This window comes from Octodon degus, unplaced genomic scaffold, assembly GCF_000260255.1.
Source record: "Octodon degus isolate 3935 unplaced genomic scaffold, OctDeg1.0 scaffold00093, whole genome shotgun sequence".
Taxonomy (NCBI): domain Eukaryota; kingdom Metazoa; phylum Chordata; class Mammalia; order Rodentia; family Octodontidae; genus Octodon; species Octodon degus.
The window spans coordinates 2,481,547-2,502,967 of record NW_004524669.1 but is presented as its reverse complement, the minus strand read 5'-3'; the positions used below and the strand labels follow the sequence as shown (position 1 = coordinate 2,502,967).

Here is a 21,421-nt window from a genome sequence, read left to right as displayed (position 1 = left end):
ATATATATCTATATCTATCTGTGTGTGTGTGTGTGTGTGTGTCCCCTAGGGCTTCTGAATACATTACTACAAATTCAATTTAACATTAATGGAAAAGGGAAGGGATATCAAGGGATGGAAAGAGATGGGATGAAGGACAGAGGAAGGGGATGTAAAAAGGATTGAGATGGGATATGTATACATACCAATTCCCCACAATGAATCATTTATTATATATCAGAAATATTCACTAGTAAAAAGGGAAAAATAAAAAAATACAGTTTCATAAACAAAAGAAAAATCCCTCAGAAATTTATGTTCTCATAGTTGTAGAAGCCAGAGTTGATGTCATCAAAGTGTTTCAGGATTGGTTCTTTCTGGAAGCTTTGAGAAACCTGTTTCAAGCCTCTCTCATGGATTATACAGCTGTCAACAATTATTGGTGTTCCTTAGTTTGTAGCCATAATACTCCAATCTCTGCCTTCTTCAACTGGCCTTCTTCCCTGTGTGTTTTGTATCCTCTTTTTATTTATATTGAGACAGGGTCTCCCTAAAAATTACTGAGCTGTTCAGATTGGGCTCAAATTTTTGAACCTTGCCTAGGCCTCCCAGCATGCTCAGATTTTAGGAGAGGACTCTCTCCATCTCTTCTGATTTTTAAGGCCAATATCACTGGATTTAGGACTCATTTGATTAATTCAGGACAATAAAATTTTTTCTCTATCTTCCTTTTTTTTGCCTAAAGCAGGACACAAATTTACAAATACAAAAGATATCCTGCCCTACTTTCTATTAGAAAGAACAGCAGGTGTTGTGGTGCACACCTATAATCCTAGCACTTGGGAGGTTGAGGCAAGAGGATTGCCACAAGTTCAAAGCCAGCCCAGACTACACAGTGAGCTCAAGGCCAGCCTGAACTACATGGTGAGCCTGTTTCAAAAAAAAGGTAGGTAGCTAAGAAGGAGGGAGACAGATAGACAGACAGACAGACAGACAGACAGACAGACAGACAAACTTTAAGCCTGCAGCCTGCACCTGAGATCTACCTCGACAAGCTTTACTAACTAGCTTCTATCTACCATTTTTCCTTCCCACAAGTTCCTACCTCTAGATACTCAACATCCTTTTTGTCTTGTCAGTAATTTAAAAATAAGCTATTCTTTGTTGAAGACACTATCAGAGGAAGACAAAGCCACCTCTCTAAGAACTACACATTCCCTGACTTTTTCCATGTATATATGAAAGTTAATAAACTTATTTTTTCATGTTAATGTGACTTTTCTTACCAGATCCATTACCACTTATAAGAAAACTTGAATTTTTTTCCTTCCCTACCTACACAAACAAGTGAATGCTGTACCACCTAGCCTAGGATAGCCAACCTTTAGAGTGTTCAATGATAACAAATAGCTGGCTGCAGCACCTGTGCCACAGGTTCACAACCTTTGACAAGTCCTTTCTCTCTCTCTCTTTCTCTCTCTCTCTCTCTCTCTCTCTCTTTTTTTTGAGGTTATGAGCAGAATATATTTATTGGGGGAAAATAATTTCTTGTCCAAGAGAGGAACAGAAGGGATGCCTGAGCGGGTTGTCCCCTCCCTTTCTCCTTTTTGTTTATTTGTTTTGTATCCCCGGCCTTCTCACTTAATTGAAAATTTCAATCCATAATGAACTTAATTAAGTTTTTTAAAAGAGGGAAGTAAATTTTATTTCCTGAGACAAAACTAATTTAGCAAGGGATCCCATGACTCTCTGTAAAGCATGGGTCCCTGGGGCACCTATCCAACTATGCCACCTATGAGAGAGGCCTATTAATAACTAAAATTTATTTTTCATTCTCTACTACCTCTGTCTCTGTCTCTGTCTCTGTCTCTGTCTCTGTCTGTCTGTTTGTCTCTCTCTCTCTCTCTCTCTCTCTCTCTCACACCCTTCTACCTCAAATCCATTTTATATTTTCACATATGGCTGGCTGATGCTTAATCTGTATTCAGGTATTTTTGGATTATACTTTTTAAAAAACAGAGGACTTCTGGGAAGGTAGCAAAATACTGAGCAGCCGAGAAAAAGCCTCTCCAAGATTTTGTAAGGACAACAAAATTTTCAGATCCTTAACTCACTCTCATTGACAAAGTCCCTTTTTCCAAATAAGGACACATTCACAGGTTTGGGTGGACATATACTTTCGGGGACACCATTCAGTTCATTATGCCATGACTTTAGCGAAACTTCTAAATTGACAACAGTTACGTTTTCTGGATCTCTAGATGAGAAAAGAATGAGAATAGGAGACTTCCAGAAATGCTTAATTGCTTCCAGCTTATAGATGACTTGAAGCCTCTGCTTTCTGATTCTGGGGGGTTATTTCTGACCTTAGAACTACCAGGAAGTTAGTTTTAAATCATGAATTTAGGCCTGCACACACCTGTAATCCCAACACTTAGGAAGCTGACCCAGGAGGATCACTGTGAGTTTGAGGCCAGCCTGGGCTACAAAGTGAGTTCAAGGCCAGCCTGAACTGCCTCACGAAACTATCTCAAAAACATATAAATAAATGAATGAAAGAATTTTTTTTTAATTATGAATTTACAACAAAGGCAAAAAAGAATTTGTTTAACTTGGTGACATAGCACCAAGAACAGAAGATCCTGTTATACCCTAGTGTCCACTCATATCTCAGGAATTTCTCAGAGGTATCCATACATCTTTGGGTGTAATAGGGATTTTCAAAAAGGTTATATAATTTCTGTGGGATTATATGTTTGGAATCTCCTAGCACAAATTAGAGTACTAATAATGAATACCACAAGCTAGAGATCTAGGAACATTTTTATATCTATATAGCCTTTGCTTCATTAACATTGATTGTAAGTTTTACTTAGTTGCTGCTTTGGGAAGTACAAAGAGACTTATCATAGCCTAATCCAAACCAAATATTCTAAATTTTCCAGAGCTGTCACATTTTAAATATTATGACTGCTTGTCCAAAAAAAAAATTAGTATGCTTGGTTTTGATTTGGCAAACCAGGCTGTCTCAGTTACTTTTCTTTCATTGCTGGGACAAAATACCCAACACCCAAAATTCAGGAAGGAAAGGTTTATTTAGCTCATAATTTGTGGAGATTTCAGTCCATACTTGGCTGGCTCCAAGATTCCAAGGCTGTTCATGGCAGGGGAAAACAGCAAATAGTAAGAGCCCAAAGGGAGGAGCAGTGCCTACAGCAGCCAGCTAGCCTCTCTCCCTTCCCCAGACTGTATTCAGGCATTAGCCCCAGGGCGGGTGTAGCACTCACACCCATAAGCCCAGCCTTGGATCGAGAATTAATCTCAAACTCTAGAAGACATCCCAGGCATTCTATTAGGCTTTGGGGAGCCAACTAGACATAAACCATAGCAAGGGCCCATGTAGATGGAGTAAAGCAAGATGGGTTGGCAGTAACAGGAGCTATCACACAGGAATGACAAAGCCTAGGACGTTACCGAAGATGAATGTGGACATGGGGTCAGGAAAGTCAGAAACCAGATGACAGAATTATGGGTATCAAGGCATAAAGAAGGGAGAGGAAAAGTTAAAGGGATTAAAGTGGATACGAATAAATGTCTTAAATTGAATCAGGGTGGTGGTTCGCAAGATTAGCTCTCCTACTAGATCCCTAGTCCAGTTCAGCTTTGCCAAATATGGCTGAGTGACCTTGGACCACTCGAGTTTTCTGAGTCACAACACTCAAATTTTCTGAGATTCAGATTCTCCATAAGCAGGAAAAAGCTAATAATAGTACTTGCCTCATGAGTATGTTATAAATACCAAGTTAGCTGATCATGGAAAGCAGCTGAGATGGAGTGACTGCCATTCAGTAAGTGTCACCTTTTGTTGTCTTTGCACAGAGCTTCGTACCTGACAAAGGCCCTCTCTATATAATGTACAATTCTCATAACAATCCTATGTTCTTCTGTAAACCTTTATGTGTATATGTATTTGGCACAGGGTCTTACTCTGCAGCTCAGACTCATAGTGATCCTCCTGTCTCAGTCTCCCCAGCACTGGGATTACTGGCGTGTACCACTATGCCTGGTTATTCTTTAAAAATATTTTTTTGTGGTACTGGTGATTGAACCCAGGGCATTCATACTAAGATATATCCCCAGCCCTTTTAAATTTGTAATTAATTAATAAATTTTTAAAATTTGAGACAAATTAAATTGCTAAATTTCTAAGACTGGGCTCAAACTTGTGATCCTCCTGCTTCAGTCTTCCAGAGTGCTGGATTTACAAGTCTGCTTATAACACCTGACATTATGCTTGTTTTGGAGATGAGGAAAAAGCCAGGGATAGTGATATATACCTGTAGTTCCAGGATTTGGGAAGCTAAGGTAGGAAGATTGCTATGAGTTTAAGGCCAGCCTGCACTACATAGTGAGTTCAAGGCCAGTCTGAACTACATAGTGAGACCCTCACTCAAACAAACAAACCAACAAGGAAATGAGGAAAATGGGGTGAGGATAAATTAATCAAATAACCCAAAGTCTCATAGCTAGGAAATTAGATGAATAAGAGTGGAGCCTAAATAGGATGAAGGGTTTTTCTTTCTTTTTTTATCTTTTTGCTTTTTAGTACCAGTGATCAAACTCAGAACCTTTTGTCTGCCAAGTGGTCACTTATGCTGCTGAGCTATATCCCCAGATTTTTTTTTTTTTTGAGACAGGATATTGCTATGCATTTCAGGCTGGCCTTGAACTCATTTTGTAGTCCAGGCTGGCCTCAAACTCTGAGTGATCCCCCTGCCCAAGCCTCCTAAGTGTTGGGATTACAGGTGTGCACCATCATGCCCAGTTCAAGACCAAAGTTTGTTTGTTTGTTTGTTCGTTTTTTGAGACAGGGTCTCACTATGCAGTTTGGTCTGGCCTCATGCTCACTTTTGTAGCCCCCAGGCTGGTCCTGAACTGGAAAAGATCCTCCTGGCTCAACCTCCTGAGTGCTGGGATTACAGACATGTACCACCACGCCTGGTTAAGACCAAAGTTTTTATATATCATAACTACTAAGTCTGAAATTATGCATTTGTTAGAAGTGGAGTAAAGGAAGAAGATGTCTAAATCTCTAGAAAAGAATTTGCTGTTTAGTCTTAGTTCAGAAGACCTTCCTAAAAACTGTGGCCCTGTGTTTTCAGGATTCCTTTGTTCTATCTGGGCTTAGTCAAAAGACTGTGAAATGATGTAGTGATTCCTTTTTCTCTCTTATTTGTAGTTCCAAAAGATGTATAAATTGAATCTTAGTCAACCTATCCCCTTGAAAGTTGCCAAAAAGCAGACACCTGCCTCTACCAAGTCTGCTCCACAGCCATTCCTAGAGTTACTGATTGAAGAAGACAAAACATCTGACATTTTCCATAAATTTAGGTATGTGATAGAAAGACTGGCATAAGACTTTGTAGTATGATATGTAGAATCACTACATGCAATGCTTTTTTTTTTTTTTTGCGGTACTGGGGATTGAACTCAGGACCTTGCGCTTGCCAGGCAAGTGCTTATTCTACTGAGCTATCTCCCCAGCCCCATGCAATGTTTTTTATTTGTTGGTAGTTCTGACCAAGAGCTTCCCCTTACTCATAACCCAGTTATGATACATATAAGAGTCTGCGGGCATATTAATTTCCTTAGCTAATTTATCAAGACATTTATTTGTTTCTACTTTTGTTTAAATATTTAACGTTTGATTTTGAATTCCTTTAAAGTATAAAGATAATTCCTTCTAAGAAACCAATTATTTTAAGAATATCTAAAAAAGACACTGAGAACCATTAACCCCTCTCCTCTCTTCGTCCCTCCCTATCCCTTTTGCCTCCTTTATTCCTTCCTTTCTCTCTCTCTCTCTCTTTTTTTTTTTTTTTTTGTATTTTAGGGAAGGGTCTACAGGGTGTTCAGGGTCTCACTACTAGATCGGACTCATAGTGATTCTCCTGTTTTCAGCCTTCCAAGAGCTGGGATTGGCACATGCCACCACACCCAGTCTCAATTGTCTTCTCAGTGGGCCCCAGGGGCAGGGCCAACATGGCAAGCCAGGGGATCAAACCACTGGACCCTGAGCCTGCTTGTAGGTGCTTTAGTCCGCTGAGCTATTTAGCCAACCCCTTCGTTTCTCTTTCTTCTTTTTAAGAAGGGAGAAGTTTTGGGAAGGATGGGGTAAGATGGTCTACATATTTGATGAAGTTGAGAAGGTTGTTTTAAAATGTTACTAGGTGGGCTGGTGAGATAGCTCAGTGGACTAGGCTCATGCTTAAGCAAATGCAGGGACTGGTGTTTGATCCTTGGCACCAGATGCTGTGCTAGCCCCACCCCTCAGAGCGCTGAATTGGTGACTGAGACACGGCGTGGTGGCCACACCTGTAATCCCAGCACTGAGGAGGATCACTATGAGTCTGTTGTACAGTGAGACCCTGCACAAAATATATTAACGTTACTAGATATGTTATGAAAATAAAGCCTTGTGAACTATTGCAGCCTTTCATTCATTTCTCTGTCAAAGTAGACATAGCAAAGGGAGGGCATTATAGGACAAGGTGATGGTAAAGAGAAGAGGGAAGAATAAGGCTCATTTTTATTGGCTATGGAGCTCATGAGAATTTGACACTTCCACTAATTGTTTTCTAATTCTCTAGACAAAAAGAAGCTGTGAGGCAGGCCATTTGGAATGCTGATCTGTCCACCTCAAGCTATCCAATAACAAAGAAAACGTCAGTAACATCACTCTGGGCCCAGATGGGTGGGTACCCAGATATTCCTAGATTGCTCCAGTTAGATATTCAGTCTACTTTTAGAAAATCGCTTGCATCCATTCAATCACAGTAAGTAAAAGACTGGGCGCATTCTGGTTGGTGGGCCTTTCTTCATACAGCTTTTGTCTCCTAATCTGACTTTCTCTTTCAAACCTGTTACCAAAAGTAGTGTGTGGCATGAGGTTAGATTAAGTTACAAAACATAGATAAATGGAGTTTTTCATTATAGGCCTATAGATGTCACTACTGAATAATATAGACCATTATATAGTAATTATAATACCATGAATTTAATCTAACACTGGATTGGTCTGCTCAGTAAATTACCCAGGTGTGCTTGCCATACCTGGAATCATCTCCTTGGGAGGCTGACCACCGAGGATTACCTGAGCTCCCAAGTTTCAGACCCAGTTGGGCAACATAGTGAAACTATGACGAAACATAAAAACTAAACACAATTTGAAGTAAATCAAGTGCTTTTATTCCAAAATACACTGACGAGACCGAGAAAATAGATGAAATGGTCATTATGGTTCCACATTTCCAGATTCTGTTGAGTTAGATTATCACTTTAACTACTGGAAATTAATCCAGTGAAAGTAAAGAGCTTTGGAGTTCGCATTACATTTTTCTGGAAGAGAACTAATATCCTAAACTAAGAATTTAATTTTTTTTTTATGTATTTGGTGCAGGGTCTTGCTACATAGCTTGGACTCTTAATAATCCTCTTGTTTTCAGCTTCCCCAAAGCAGGGATTACAGGTGTGAGCCACCATGCCCTGTGTCTTACTCTTCTCTCGTTGCTGGGACAAATACCCGACACTCAAAATGAAGGAAGGAAATGTTTATTTAGCTCACAGTCACTGGAGGTTTCAGTCCGCACTCAGCTGGCTCCACGGCAGAGCAGTATACAGCAGAGGGCAACCTTTCGTGGCCAGGGCAGAGCAAAAGCACAAAAGGAGGGGTAGCAGCAGCTCAAGCAGCTGGCTTCTCTTCCCTCCTTACATTGTAATGCAAATTACCCGCCCCAGGGCAAGTGCAGCATCCACACCCACAGTAATCAATCACAAACTCCAGAAGGTGCCCCAAGACTGCATGAGGCTTTGGGGGGACACCTAGACACAAACCATAACACCCTGTCTTGGTGGCCAGCTCAGTGTGCCCAGGGTTGGGGGCTAGCGCAGCATCTGGTACTAGGGATCGAACCCTGGTCCCTGAGCTTGCCTAAGCAGGCGCTTAGTCCACTGAGCTATCTCACTGTCCCTGAATGTATTTGTTTCAAAGAGAAAAAATAATTCAAAATAAGTTAATAGGAGGATAACAATGGTTAATACATTGTATATTACCTTTTTTTTTTTTTTTTTTACAAATTACACCTCTTCTGTATTTATTTATTTATTTATTTTATTATTTTTTTAAAATTTATTTATTTGTGTGTGTGTGGCCAGCTCAGCCCACCAGGGGGCGGGCTGGCTGGCATGTGGTGCTGGGGGATTGAACCGTGGTCCCTGGGCTTTGCCAAGCTTGTTCCAAGTAGGTGCTTTAGACCACTGAGCCATCTCACCAGCCCCGTATATTACCTTTAAATTAGTTACTCAGAGTCCAAGATGTAGGCATTTAGAGGTGGGGAGATAGCTCAGGTGCATAAGCACCTGCCTAGCAAGTGGCAAATACAAGATCCTGAGTTTGACCCCTGGTACAAAAAAAAAAAAAAAAAATAGAAGCAAGATATAAGGATTTCATTGTCCAAACAATGTAAGCACAAACCTTACTTTTCAATGAACTAAGAGAAATTAGTAATATCCCTTCCTTCCTTCTCTCCTTTCCTCCATCCCAGTTTATCTTTCCTTTTGAATAGTTTCTTTCTATTTCACAATATCTATTGTACATTCTGGATCTTATTTACTCTTTCAGTTTCTCACACTAGTGAGACTATACGATGTCTGTGAAGTCTGCACACGTGCATCTGGTTTATTTCACTTATGAGTATGGTCTCAATTTGCATCCACTTACCTATAAAAGTCTCCAGTTTTTCCTTCTTTATGGCTGAATAGTATGGTATTGTATAAGAAGACCATATCTTTTTTTAACCATTCCTCAGTTGATGGGCATTTGGGCTGTTTCTAAGATCTAGCTAGTACTGGGACTGGTGAGATGGCTTAGTGGAATAAGTGCTTCCCTGGCAAGCATAAGGGCCTGAGTTCAATGCCCAGTTCCATCAAAACAAACAAACAAACAAACAAACAAACCCCAAAACTAACTTATTACAAATTATGCTGCTTTTAGCATAAAAGGGTCCAGGGAGATAGCTAAGTAGAATAAGCGTTTATCTGGCAAGCTGAAGGGCCTGAGTTCAATCCTCAGTTCCTCATTTAAAAGAAAAATTGTGCTGCTATAAACATGGGTATGCATATATCTCTGTGGTTTGATGTTTTCACTTCTTCTGGAAAGATACATAGCAAGGGAATAGCTGGGTTAAATGGCACCTTCAATCCTAATTTTTGGAGGAATCTCCACACTGATTTCCACAGTGGTTACACCAGTCTACACTCCCACCAACAGTGGAGAAGTGTTTGTTTTTCCCCATAACCCCTCCAGCATCTGTTATTGGTTGATTTCTTGATAATGGGCATTCTTTCTGAATGAGGTAGAATCTCAGTGTTGCTTTAATTTGGGTCTCTTGAATGACCAGTGATGTTGAACATCTTTTCTTATATTTATTTGCTGTTTGTATTTCTTCATCTGAGAAGTATGTATTTAGCTCAGATGCTCTTTGTCGGAAGAGCAGCTGGCAAAAGTTTTTCCCACATTGTGGGTTGACTCTTCACTCTGTTGGTGGTTTACCTTGCTGAAGAAAAGCTTTTTAATAAAATGAGATCCCAGTTGATGATTCTTTGTGTTAGTTCCTGTGTGATCAGGATTTTATTCATAAAGTCTTTGACTACACCAATGTCTTCAAAAGTTTTGCCTAGTCTATCTTCCAGCAGATTTTATGTTTCTGTTTTAATGTTTAGATATCTGATCCATTTTGAATTTAGTTTAGTGCATGGTGAAAGATATGGGCCCAATTTTAATCTTTGGCAAATGCAGAGCCAGTTTTTTCAGCCCCATTTATTAAAGAGGCTATCTTTCTTCCAGTGAATGTTGAGCATCATTATCAAAGATAAGGTGGATGAGTATTTCTGGAGTCATTTATACATTTTTATAATCTGTTCCATTGACCATTGGGTCTCTTTTTTTGGCCATTACTATGCTTTAAAAAAAATTACAGTAGCTTTATAGTATAATTTCAAGTCAGAGATCATGATACCTCCTGCCTTGCCTTTGCTGTCCAGAATTGCCTTTGCTTTTCCAGGTCTCTTCTGGTTTCAAATGATTTGTACAATTGTTTTCTCTCATTCTATGAGATATGGTATTGGAATTCTGATCAGAATTGCATTAACTCTATATAACAGTTTTGTAAGTATGGCCATTTTCACTGTATTTGAATTTGTTTTTGTTTGTTTTTTGTTTGTTTTGTTTTGTTTTGTTTTGAGACAGGGTCTCACTATGTAGTTCAGGCTATCCCTTAACTTGCTATATAGCCCAAGCTGGCCTCAAACTCATGACAATCCTCTTGCCTCAGCCACCCAAGTGCCCTAGCACTAAGTGAGTGCCACCATGGCTGGCTTAAACTAAGAATTTAGAAAATTAATGTGTATGCTTTATTTTGTGAAATCCATGTCCTGAAATAAGACGTAGTAGTATTAACTTACAAATGTGTTCATCTGGCAGATACTATGAAATAAAACATTTAAAATCTATGATATACAGAGTATTCAGTCAGTACACAAAAATCAGCTAGATGTGGTGATACATGACTGTAATCTCAGCATTCTTGGGAGACTGAGATCAGAGGATTTTGAGTTCAAGTATAGCCTGGGCAATTTAGCAAGACACTGTCTCAAATACAAGAAATATAAAGGGCTGGCATTCTCTTTTCCTTGGCCACTATATACCCTCAAAATTCAAAGGTCAGTTATCCAATAAATCTTGGGTTAGCACTTCTTTTGGGAATCTGGTGCCTATCGTCCTTTATTTTTAGCTGGTAATCCTGTTGTGTTTCATTAAGATTTCCATTTTGTCATGCTGTGTTAAGAGTTTCTAGCTTAGTGGTTCTGTGTCTGAAAACTTCCAGAGTAAGAGACACCAAAGGCAGTGAAAAACTTTAAGATGTGATAGGAAATTAAGGTAAGCATAGTGGCAACATGCCTATAATCCCAGCTACTTGAAAAGTTGATACAGGAGGATCAAAATTTTGAGGACAGCTCAATGGTAAAGTGATTTGCAAAAAAACCCAAAAAACCAAAAAATCAAATAAAGTGATTTGCACAAGATCCTAGGTTCAATCCCAATCTCCTCTAAATAAATATAGAAAATAAATAGAAAAAAAAAGCCTTACAAGTTTTTATTCTCCTGTGAAATTTGTTTTATGTTCATTAAGAATAGAATACAGGAAATATCAAGCTGGTTTAATTACGACGTATTAAACCAGCTGCAGTGGTGCATGCTTGTAATCCCAGCACTCAGGAGGCTGAGGCAGAAGGATCATGATGAGTTTGAGGCCAGTCTGTGCTACATAGAAAGATACTGTCTCAAAAAATATATATATATATATTGAAAAGGGACACTACTTAGTCAACTACTATTTAGTATACTTTTCCTTTTTCTCACTGGAACTTCCATAAAAACTTCCCCTTAAAGAGGACAGTATTTTACTTTGCTGTAGTTCAAAGGCAAGCTAAGAGACCATTTCCTCCGAGTTGTTCTTGCCATCCCTCGGGTTTCCCCTTAAGCAGTTCTCTTTCTGAATGCCTATTTTGACCTCACCTGTGTGTTCCCAATGTACCTTGTAATTAATATTGTCCTAACACCTACCATCCCATGTGGTAATCCTCTCCTTTCATTTTCTTTTCGCTTTATTTTTTGTTTGTTTTGTTCTTTATTTTTCAGATTTTATTGGTATATAATGATCACATGCATCATAGAGAATTTGTACCTTTGTGTGATATAACTTGATGCTGTTTTCATCCTCCTACCCTCTCTTGAACCCCTTCCTTCCTTCCATCCCATTTACAAAATCTTTGTTTCCATTCTTCTTTTCTCATTTTTTTTACTTTTCCCTTGTTTCATATCCCCTTCCCCCCTCTTGTTCCTCTCCCCTTTGTCTATGCAATAATGTGGATATGAAAGTCCATAGCAATTTTATTTAAAATAGTGAAGAACTAGAAATAACCCTGCAGTCGACGAGGTATACTGTGGAATTCACAATGAAATATTGGATTATTAGCCATCCAGAAATGAACAAACTACTGATACATGGCATACACAGGTGAATTCTCAATAATTATCCTGAGTGAAAGAAGACAAACAGTACATGCTGTATGAGTCCATTGATATAAGATTCGACAAGATGAAATTGGGCAAAATGAAGATCATTTGCTGCCTGTGGACTGGAAAGGGTGTGAGTCAGAGAACAAAGGAGCACAGGAAAATTTTGGGGGTGATATAGATAGATATGTTCATTTTCCTTATGGTGATTGTGATTATATAGATGTGTGAAACTTTAGTGAATTGTGTAACTTCAATATATGTAATTTATTGTAAGTCAATAATAATACCTTACTAAGGCTATTGAAATTTTTAAAAAATGGTGCAATAGCACATGCCTGTAATGTCAGTTACTAAAGAGGCTGAAGCGGGAGGATCACAAGTTTGAGGCCAGTCTGGACTACACAGTGAGAGTCTCAAAAGACCAAACATAAATAAATAGACAAATGAGTAAATGGCGGAGGATACAGCTGAGTGGTAGAATGCTTACCCAGCACATGTGAGGCTCTGGGCTGAATCTCCAGGAGCATATGCACATAAAATATCTAAAAAAAAAAAAAATCTAAAATTTATCCATCACGGCCTGGATTTTGTTGTTGTTGCTGCTGTCTTTTTGAGACAGGGCCTCACTATGGAGTTCAGGCTGGCCTGAGCTCACTTTGTAGCTCAGACTGGCCTTGAACTCATAGGGATCCTTCTCCCTCAGCCCCCTGAGTGCACTGCCCAGATCTTTAAGAAAAACAACAACAACAACAAGAAGAAGAAAACATTTAAGCCAAGCATGTAATCTCAACTACTCAGGAGGCTGACAAGGAGGACTTCAAATTTTATCCCAAGCTGGGCAACTTACTGTGACCCCCATCTCAAAATAAGAAGGGCTGGGGTTGTAGCTCAGTATTAGAATGCTTGCTTAGCATGTGCAGGGTCCTGGATTCAATACTCATTACTGCAAAAAAACAAAAAAACCCTATAAATTTCCCTTATATGCCCTAACATTTAATATTCCCTGTTCAGAGATAAATACTATTCAGAATTCTGTTACCATAAATAATTTTGCCTGTTTTGAACTTCATATAAATTAAATTACATAGTATTTAATCTTTTCTACCTTCTCACATTGTTACCTGTGAGATACACCAATATATTTGTCTTTTGGGTATTCTTCATTCTTTTTTTTTTTTTTTTTTTTTTTTGAGATAGGGTATTGAACTCAAGCCTATCCTCCTGCCTCAGCTTCCCAAGTGCTGGAATTACAGGCATGCATCTGTTTATTTTTAAGACAGGGTATCACTGTGTGGCCCAGACTGGGCTTAGACTTGTGATCCTCCTGCTCAGCCTGGCTAGTGTCCAATTTTTCTACATCTATTGGGTTTGTAATATTTTACCTAAAATGAACACAAATTAGAGAAGTTCCCAACTGTTCTCTCTCTCTCTCTCTCTCTCTCTCTCTCTCTCTCTCTCTCTCTCTCTCTCTCTCTCCTTCTCCCTCTTAAGAAATGTATTTGGTACAGGGTCTCACTATGCAGCTCAGACTCTTAGCAATCCTCCTATTTTTAGCCTCTTCATTGCTGGGATTTTAGGTGTGCACCATCATGCCTAATCTCTGTGGCTAGCTCAGTGCCCCTGGGGGTGGGGCCAGTGCAGCATGTGGTGCAGGGGATTGAACCTGGGTCCCTATGCTTGCCTAAGCAGGGGCTTAGTCCCCTGAGCTATCTCTCCAGCCTTTCTCCTATTCTCTTTTTACCTGTTTCCAACAGAGGTGACTAGAATTAAATCCCCCTCCTTTTTTTTTTTTTTTGTTTGTTTTTGAGACAGGGTCTTGCTATGCAATTCAGGTTGGACTTGAACTCAATATGTAGCCCAGGGTGGCCTGAAGCTTTGAGTGATCCCCCAACCTCAGCCTCCTGAGTTCTGGGATTATAAATGTGCACCACCATGCCCCTCAACTTCTCCCTTTTTGCCTTCAGTATTTCTAATACTTAGAGTTACTGCCATATTTTTTATTTTTTATTTTCCTGGCACTGAGGATTGAACCCAGAACCTTTTAAAATTTATTTTGAGATAGTATCTCTCTGTATTGCCCAGATTGGGCTTGAATTTGCAATCCTCCTGCTTCAGTATCCCTGAGTGCTCATCTTACAGGTATATGTCAACTGCTGTCATCTTTGGCAACTCTGAGGTGGTAACCATGAGGACAAAAGACAATACACCAAGAATTACAGAGCTGAAAGATCTCAAAAATTTGTCTTATGGCCTCACTGAGTTGCTATAACAACCCTGAGTACACCTGTTTCTCGCTTAAGTGAACAACAAACAGCCTTATAGTTTCAACCATCCTTGGTGGAAATTCTCTTCCTTACAGCCAAAAATATCACTGGATTACTCAGTTTATACTTTTTCCCCTTTCCTGACCTTCTCTATTGCCTTTATATTCCATTCCTCCATACTACATAATATCCTAAACTTATCATTGTATTATTAGTATTTACCACATGTATTGTGAGTATCTGCTTATGTTCCTGTTTATTTGTTTCTTCAGAGGTATGGCACTTTGCCTGGCCCATAGAGTTGTTTAAAAAGTTCAGCGCTCAGCCAGGAGTGGTGATACACACCTGTAATCTCAGCATTCAAGAAGCTGTGCAGGAGGATCTCCATGAGTTTGGGGCCAGCTTGGGTTACAAAGTGAGTTTAAGACCAGATTGAATTACATAGCAAGACTGTGTTGAAAGAAAGAAAGAAAGAAAGCTTAAAAAGTTTAATGAGTGAATGAATGTCTATGATTCTGTCCCTCCAAAAATAATAAAGTAGGGAGAGAGGAAGCACTGAGGAATTACAGAAGACAAACACTATCAAAAGAACTCTTTTAAGGCTGAGCATAGTGATGCACACCTGAGGTTCCAGCAACTTGGTAAGACCATTTCAGATGATCTAATAAGTAGTAACAATAACACTTCATAGTTTCACAGTGCTTTTCACAAATAGGGATTATGTTCACCAATATAAACCTCAAGGTCTTGGTGAGCTTCCAAGTTTTGACAATTATGACTAAAGCTGCCACAAACATCTATTGCAGGTTTTTGTGTGGTTGTAATTGCATGATTTCTTTGGATTGGTAAACACCAAGAAGCGTGATTGCTGGGTCATGTAGTAAGAGGATATACGGCTTCGTGAGAAACCATCAAGCTGTCTTCTACAATATCTGCGTCCTTTCGCATTTCCACCAACAACGAAAGAAAGTTCCTGTTGGTCCACATCCTCACCAGTGACTGGTGGTGTTGTGTTCTGAAACTGGACCATTCTAAAAGCTGTATGAGGGTTGTTTTCTCTCTTTCTCTGTAAATATTTTTACAATATTTATTTGTTTGTTTATTGTAGGTTTTTTTAAGACAGGGTCTTGCTACATAGTTTAGGCTGGTCTTGAACTCACTATGCAATCCACGCTGGTCTCAAACTCATACCACATCTTCCCGCCAGAGCCTCCTCAAGTGCTGGAATTGCAGGTGTGTGCCACAGTGCCCAAGTAAAGTTTAATTGTTTTTAACTGACAAATGATTGCATATATTTATTGTACATATCTACTTGTAAGTATGGAGTTTAAAACATACACATGCTATGGAATAATTAAATCACATAATACATCCATCACCTCACATATCATTTATTTGTGCTCAGAACATTTAAAATCTATTCTTTTAGCAATTTTGAAATATGCTATAGTTTTGTTTTTTTTTTAAGAAGCAAAAGTTTATTTAGTTCACAATTTGTACAGGTTTCAGTCCATAATCCACTGGCTCAAAGGCAGAGTGTCGTATGGCAAAGGAGCAATAGTTCATGGTTGTGGAAGATAGCAAAAGCTAAGAGAAAGAGGTGGGGGGGGGCAGGGGGGAGGGAGAGAGAGAGAGAGAGAGAGAGAGAGAGAGAGAGAGAGAGAGAGAGAGAGAGAGAGAGAATATGTTAACTGTAATCACCATACCAAACAGCACATAGACCACCAGAACTTATTATTTCCTAATTGAAACTTTGAGTCAACATCCTTCCTTGCTCTCTTCACTCCCCCACCATAGCCTCCCATGACTTCTAGGCTACTTCTATTTGATTCTTTTAGATGAGACCAAGTGTGTTCAGGGTGGTATGGCTGTAGAAATCTTTGATTTTTTTTAGATTCCACATACAAATCAGATAGCACCACATTTATTTTTCTTTTATTTTTTGTTTTTTGAGACAGGCTTACTATATAGTTCAGGCTTATCTTAAACTCACTATGTAACACAAGAAACCTCAAACTCATAGTGATCCTCTTGCCTCAGACTCTCAAGTGCTGGGATTATAGATGTGTGCAACCACACCCAGGTGTGTTTTTCTATGCCTGGCTTATTTCACTTAGTATAGGCTACTCTAGATTTGTCCATATTGTTCCAAATGATGGTGTTTCTTTCTTTTTTAAAGGATGAATAGCATTCTATATATATAGTCCACATTTTAAAAAATACATTCATCCATTGTTAGACACTTAGGGTTTTTTTTTTTTTATGTATTTAGTACAGGGTCTATAGCGTCTCACTTCATAGATAGGACTTGTAGTGATCCTTCCTGTTTTCAGCTTCCCAAGCACTGGAATTATAGGTGTGCGCCACGACACCCAGTCTCAGTTGCCATCTCAGCGGGTTCCTGAGGTGGGGCCGGCACGGCAAACCAGGGATGGAACCCCAGCCACTGCGCTCTGCCTAAGTAGGCACTTTAGTCTGTTGGTCTATCTGGCCGGCCCACACTTAGGTTATTTTCATATCTTGGTTATTGTGAATCGTACTGCAATGAACATGGGAATGCAGATGCAAGGGACCCTTGACTTAGGAACTCAGTTCATTCCTAGGACTGGCTGTCACTCATGTTGGTTGTAAGTCAAGACTATTTTTCCCATACAAAATAATGGACACCCCCAGGCATGCTGAGCTGGCCAGTGAGTCTGGGCATGGGGGCACACACCTATAATCCCAACACTGGGGAGGCTGACCACAGGAGGATCACTATGAGTCCGAGCTGCATAGTAAGACCTGTACCAAATACATAAAAAAGAAAAAAATAATAATGATGAAATACCCATGATGTATTCTAAATCTTCCAAAGCACACCTTACTAAACTTTTTATTTATTTATTTATTTATTTATTTATTTATTCATCTATCTTTTTGAGATAGGGACTTGCTATGCAGTTCAGGCTGGCCTTGAGCTCACTTTGTAGTCCAGGTTGGCCTCAAACTCACGCCAATACTCCTGCCTCAGTCTTAAATTTTTCATAATAAAAATGTATTGCATCATGTGTATAACTTACCAAAAACACCAGTAATTTTCCTATTGTATTCACCAAAAATTATAAAATGTGCCTTCCCTACCAGAAACAACAAGTTCATGTTGTACTCACCATCCAAGTTGGCATCTGTGGCTTACAGGAAGGGAGGGTGAAGTGGAAGGTGGTTACTGTTTGGAAAGGGAGTCCCCTTCCACCAGAGCATCAGGAATCTGGCTCTTTGGTGTCTTTTCTATCCTTTGTGGAGTCTGTAGTCCACTGGGACCTGCTTCTGGCTCACTAGGTCTCAACCTTTCTGAACTAAAAACTGGTCTAAAGTTGTCTGTTTCATACTTTTCACTGTTCTGTAGTATAACATGGCACTGTCATTAAGCAAGTGAATGCAATGATTGACCTTTTCTGTCTGGGTGGGTCTTCTCCACAAATGTTTGTATCCTTGTTCAATTTTTCAGGACTTCCTTTATTTTAGAGGAGGCACTGAGTGCTGCCACTCCCTCTCCTCTTCAGAAAACTCCTCAGCTGCCATTCTCTGTGGCTAAGCCCGAAGTTACTGAAGCTCTTCTGTAGACAGCTGCTTTGAGTGTCCCTCCACCAGTTCCTCAACATCACCACTGTCTGTCTGCAGGCCTACTGACTCTGCTACAGTAACAGTGTCATCAACCACAGGGTAAACTGAAGGCTCAGGCTCCTCTACACAACCTTCAAAGTCTCTTCCTTTTTAAAAAAATTTTAAAACTAGTTTATTTATTTGATACAGGGTCTCCCTATGCAGCTAAGACTTGTAGTGATCCTGCTGTCTCAGCCTCCCCAGAACTGGACTGCAGGTGCCATCATGTCTGGTTTTGGTGGCCAGCGCGGCTCTGGGGCCTGCATGGCATGTAGTCCTGGAGATTGAGCCCAGGTTCTTGCACTTGTGAGGCACTGCTTAGACAACTGAGCTATGTCTTCAGCCCCCAAAGTCTCTTTCTTGCATTTTCTGAGCCCACACTTTCTTCCAGGAAGATCTCAGTGTCCTTAGAAAGACACCAGCCTAGGATTTCTCAATTAACCCCACACAGCAAAGGATGTTGTAATATACTTCTCAGAACTCTTTAAGGGTTAAATCTGTCTGAGACTGTCTGGAAGCCCTTCAGCAACAGTTACTTGGTGTATAGCTTCTTAAAGTTAGCTGTAACCTACCGGTCTGCAGGCTGCAGTAGAGGACTCTTATTAGGTAGGTGGGAGGAATTCAACTGAAAGCCACTGGAATTCCTAATCCATTTCTTCTTCCAATTTTGAGTAGGAGCATTGTCCATGATGAAGAGAGCCTTGAGTAATAAACCCTTGTCCTCTAGATATTTCTTAACAGTAGGACAGAAAGCCTCCCTGATCCACTCAAGAAAAATTACAATTGTTACCTAGGTTGTTGTGTTTGATCTCCACATGACCCCTAGCCTATTTTTCATGACTTTATGTTTTATGAACGTTGTAGGGGCCTCACAGTGATAAACCAAAAGGCTTTATCTTGAGGTCACCACTCACATTGGTACATAGCTGTAAGGTTAGCCTGTCCTTCGTGGGCTTATGAACTGGCATTTTCTTCTCTTCCTGAGTAATGTATGTTTTCCTGGGCATTTTCTTCTAGAAAAGGTCAGTTTCATCACAGTTGAAAACTTGATGAAAGCAAAAGTCATTTCTCTGTGTCATTGTTTCAAAGTGGAGTATATAATTTTCAGCAGCCCTTTTATCAGCCCTGGCTGTTTCACCATGTCTTGTTATGCTAGGAGCCCCAGTTCTCACTTTAAACTTGTGAAACCACCCCTTTCTGGCATGAAATGTTTTCACCACTATCACCCATTGATAGATTATCCTTTATGAGATCTGCTTTTATACTCCTAGCTTTTCACAAATTATAGCCAGAGATAGCCTATAACTTGCCATCTGCCTTTCATTTATCTATATTAATAACAAAGGGCCAGCGAGATAGCTCAGCAGATTAAGTGCCTGCTTAGGCAAGCATAGGGACGGGGATTCAATCCCTGGCATCACATGCCCCAACGGTCCTGCCCCTGGGCATGCTGAGCCGGCCATAGAGTATGGGGTGTTGGCATACCTGTAATCCCAGCAATGGGGAGGCTGTAAACAGGAGTATCACTAGGAGTCCGCAGTGAAACCCTGTACCAAATACATTAGAAAAGAAAAGCAAAACCTAAAACTAATAACAAGCTTTCTACCTCATCTAACACTGTTGATCATGACTTGTAGCTTCCTTATATAAATCTTTCCAGTATATGATTGTCAAGACGGTGGATTTTGACATGCTGTGCATATTAGTGAGATCCATCACATGAATGCTATTCTCATATTTTTCCACAATTTCCTTCTTCTTTTTTATTGTGATTGTTTTTTTACTTTCCCTTCTTTCCCTCTGTTCTAGCTTTTCAGGGACTATTTTGATGGTGTATGAACAATGTGGTTTAAGATGGGAAATTTAGGTTTAACTCGTTTTTGTAGTACTGGTCATTTGTATCCTTGATTTTCACAAATATTTATGTGGGCCCTCTGCTCATTTTTTTTTCATTTTTTAATAGAGTGGTTTTCTCGTTATTTTAGATATTAGGGTTTGCAAATATTTTGTCTTTTGTTTCTTCACTCAGTTTATTGTTTCTTTTTCTGTGTAGATTTTTAGATTGATGCAAATAAATCTAGTCTTGCTATGCAGCTCAGACTCCTGGTGATCCTCCTGTCTCAGCCTCCCCAGCACTGGGATTACAGGCATGCACCACCACACTCAGTTCCAGGGTGGCACAGCACATCCGGGATTCCAGGGGCTGCACTGCATGAGGTACCAGGAATCTAACCCAGGCCCTGGTGTTTGTCAGGCAGGTGCTTAGATCTCCGGGCTATCTCCTCACCCTTTTTCTTTTCTTCTTTTTTCTGTGATAGGGTCTCACGGTGTTGTGTATTCTTGTATAAGTGGTAAGATAACTGTCAGTTTTATTGTATGGATGGTGTTTCCTCAAAACTGTTTATTGAATAGATTGTTTTCCTCTCGTTATATTCTTAGTCATTTTTCAAAATCAACTGACCATAGAAATGTGGTTTATTTCTGGTTACTCCTAGTCCACAATATGCCTGGAGTTATGTTACTGTACCTGAGATTGAACCCACAGTTACTCTATCACTGAACTATACCCCACCCCCCAGATTTGGATGCTTTTTCTTTTTCCTGCTTAACTGCTCTGGCTCCTCTTCCTTTCGAAAGATAAAATTGCAGGATGCAGAATTCTAGGTTGGTATAATACTTGCCTCCAGGAATGATTTTGGGAGGACTGCTTCCTTTTTAATTTCATTGAAGAGTTTTGAGGAGTATAGGGATTATATCTTACATAAATTTCTTGTAGAATTCAGCTGTGAATCCATCAGGATGCCACTTGAAGATGTACTCAAAGTGAAATAAACCAAACCCACATGTGTAAATATCATATAGTCTCCCTGGTATAAGAACTCAAAAGAAGAAATACAAATAGGAAGGTATGACACAATTAAAAGGAAAGCGAGAGAGAGAAAAAAAAAAAGGAAAGTGAGAACTTGAGGATTGGACAATGAGGAGAGGGCAAGGAGAAAAGCTGGGAAAAATGACAGGGGCAAAGCCATACATTTATACACACAAGATGAGTAAGGCAAAGATCCTGAGAAACATCAGCAGGTTTTTGAAACCAGCAGTTAATTGGTAGGATTCTCACCTTGACTAACTATATATGCTGATACCTGTGAACCAAGCAACTGCACTGAAGAAAGCAATATGTATTAGAAGAGTCACACTTGGAATGCCTGTCATTCTGGTCTTCTAAATACATACTGCTTGTCATTACATACCAATTATTGCCATACTGTCTCTCAAGTAAATGTTTGTTTAAAAAAAGGGGGGGGGTAATAAATGAAAAAAAGAGACAAGAAAAACATGTCACAGGACTGTCCTGCTATAATGCTGTATATGGTTAGATTTCTAAATTTCTGTA

General features: G+C 39.7%; 1 protein-coding gene across 1 annotated transcript in view; it reads left to right on the top strand.

Annotated features, from left to right (window-relative positions):
* The window catches only part of Fam186a (family with sequence similarity 186 member A), a 72,018-nt gene that overhangs the window by 48,268 nt on the left and 2,329 nt on the right, over positions 1-21,421 (top strand). Inside the window, exons 7-8 of the mRNA XM_012516131.2 lie at positions 5,219-5,370; positions 6,630-6,815. Of these exons, the coding sequence (XP_012371585.1) occupies positions 5,219-5,370; positions 6,630-6,815 (338 nt within the window). The remainder of the gene's footprint in view (positions 1-5,218; positions 5,371-6,629; positions 6,816-21,421) is intronic.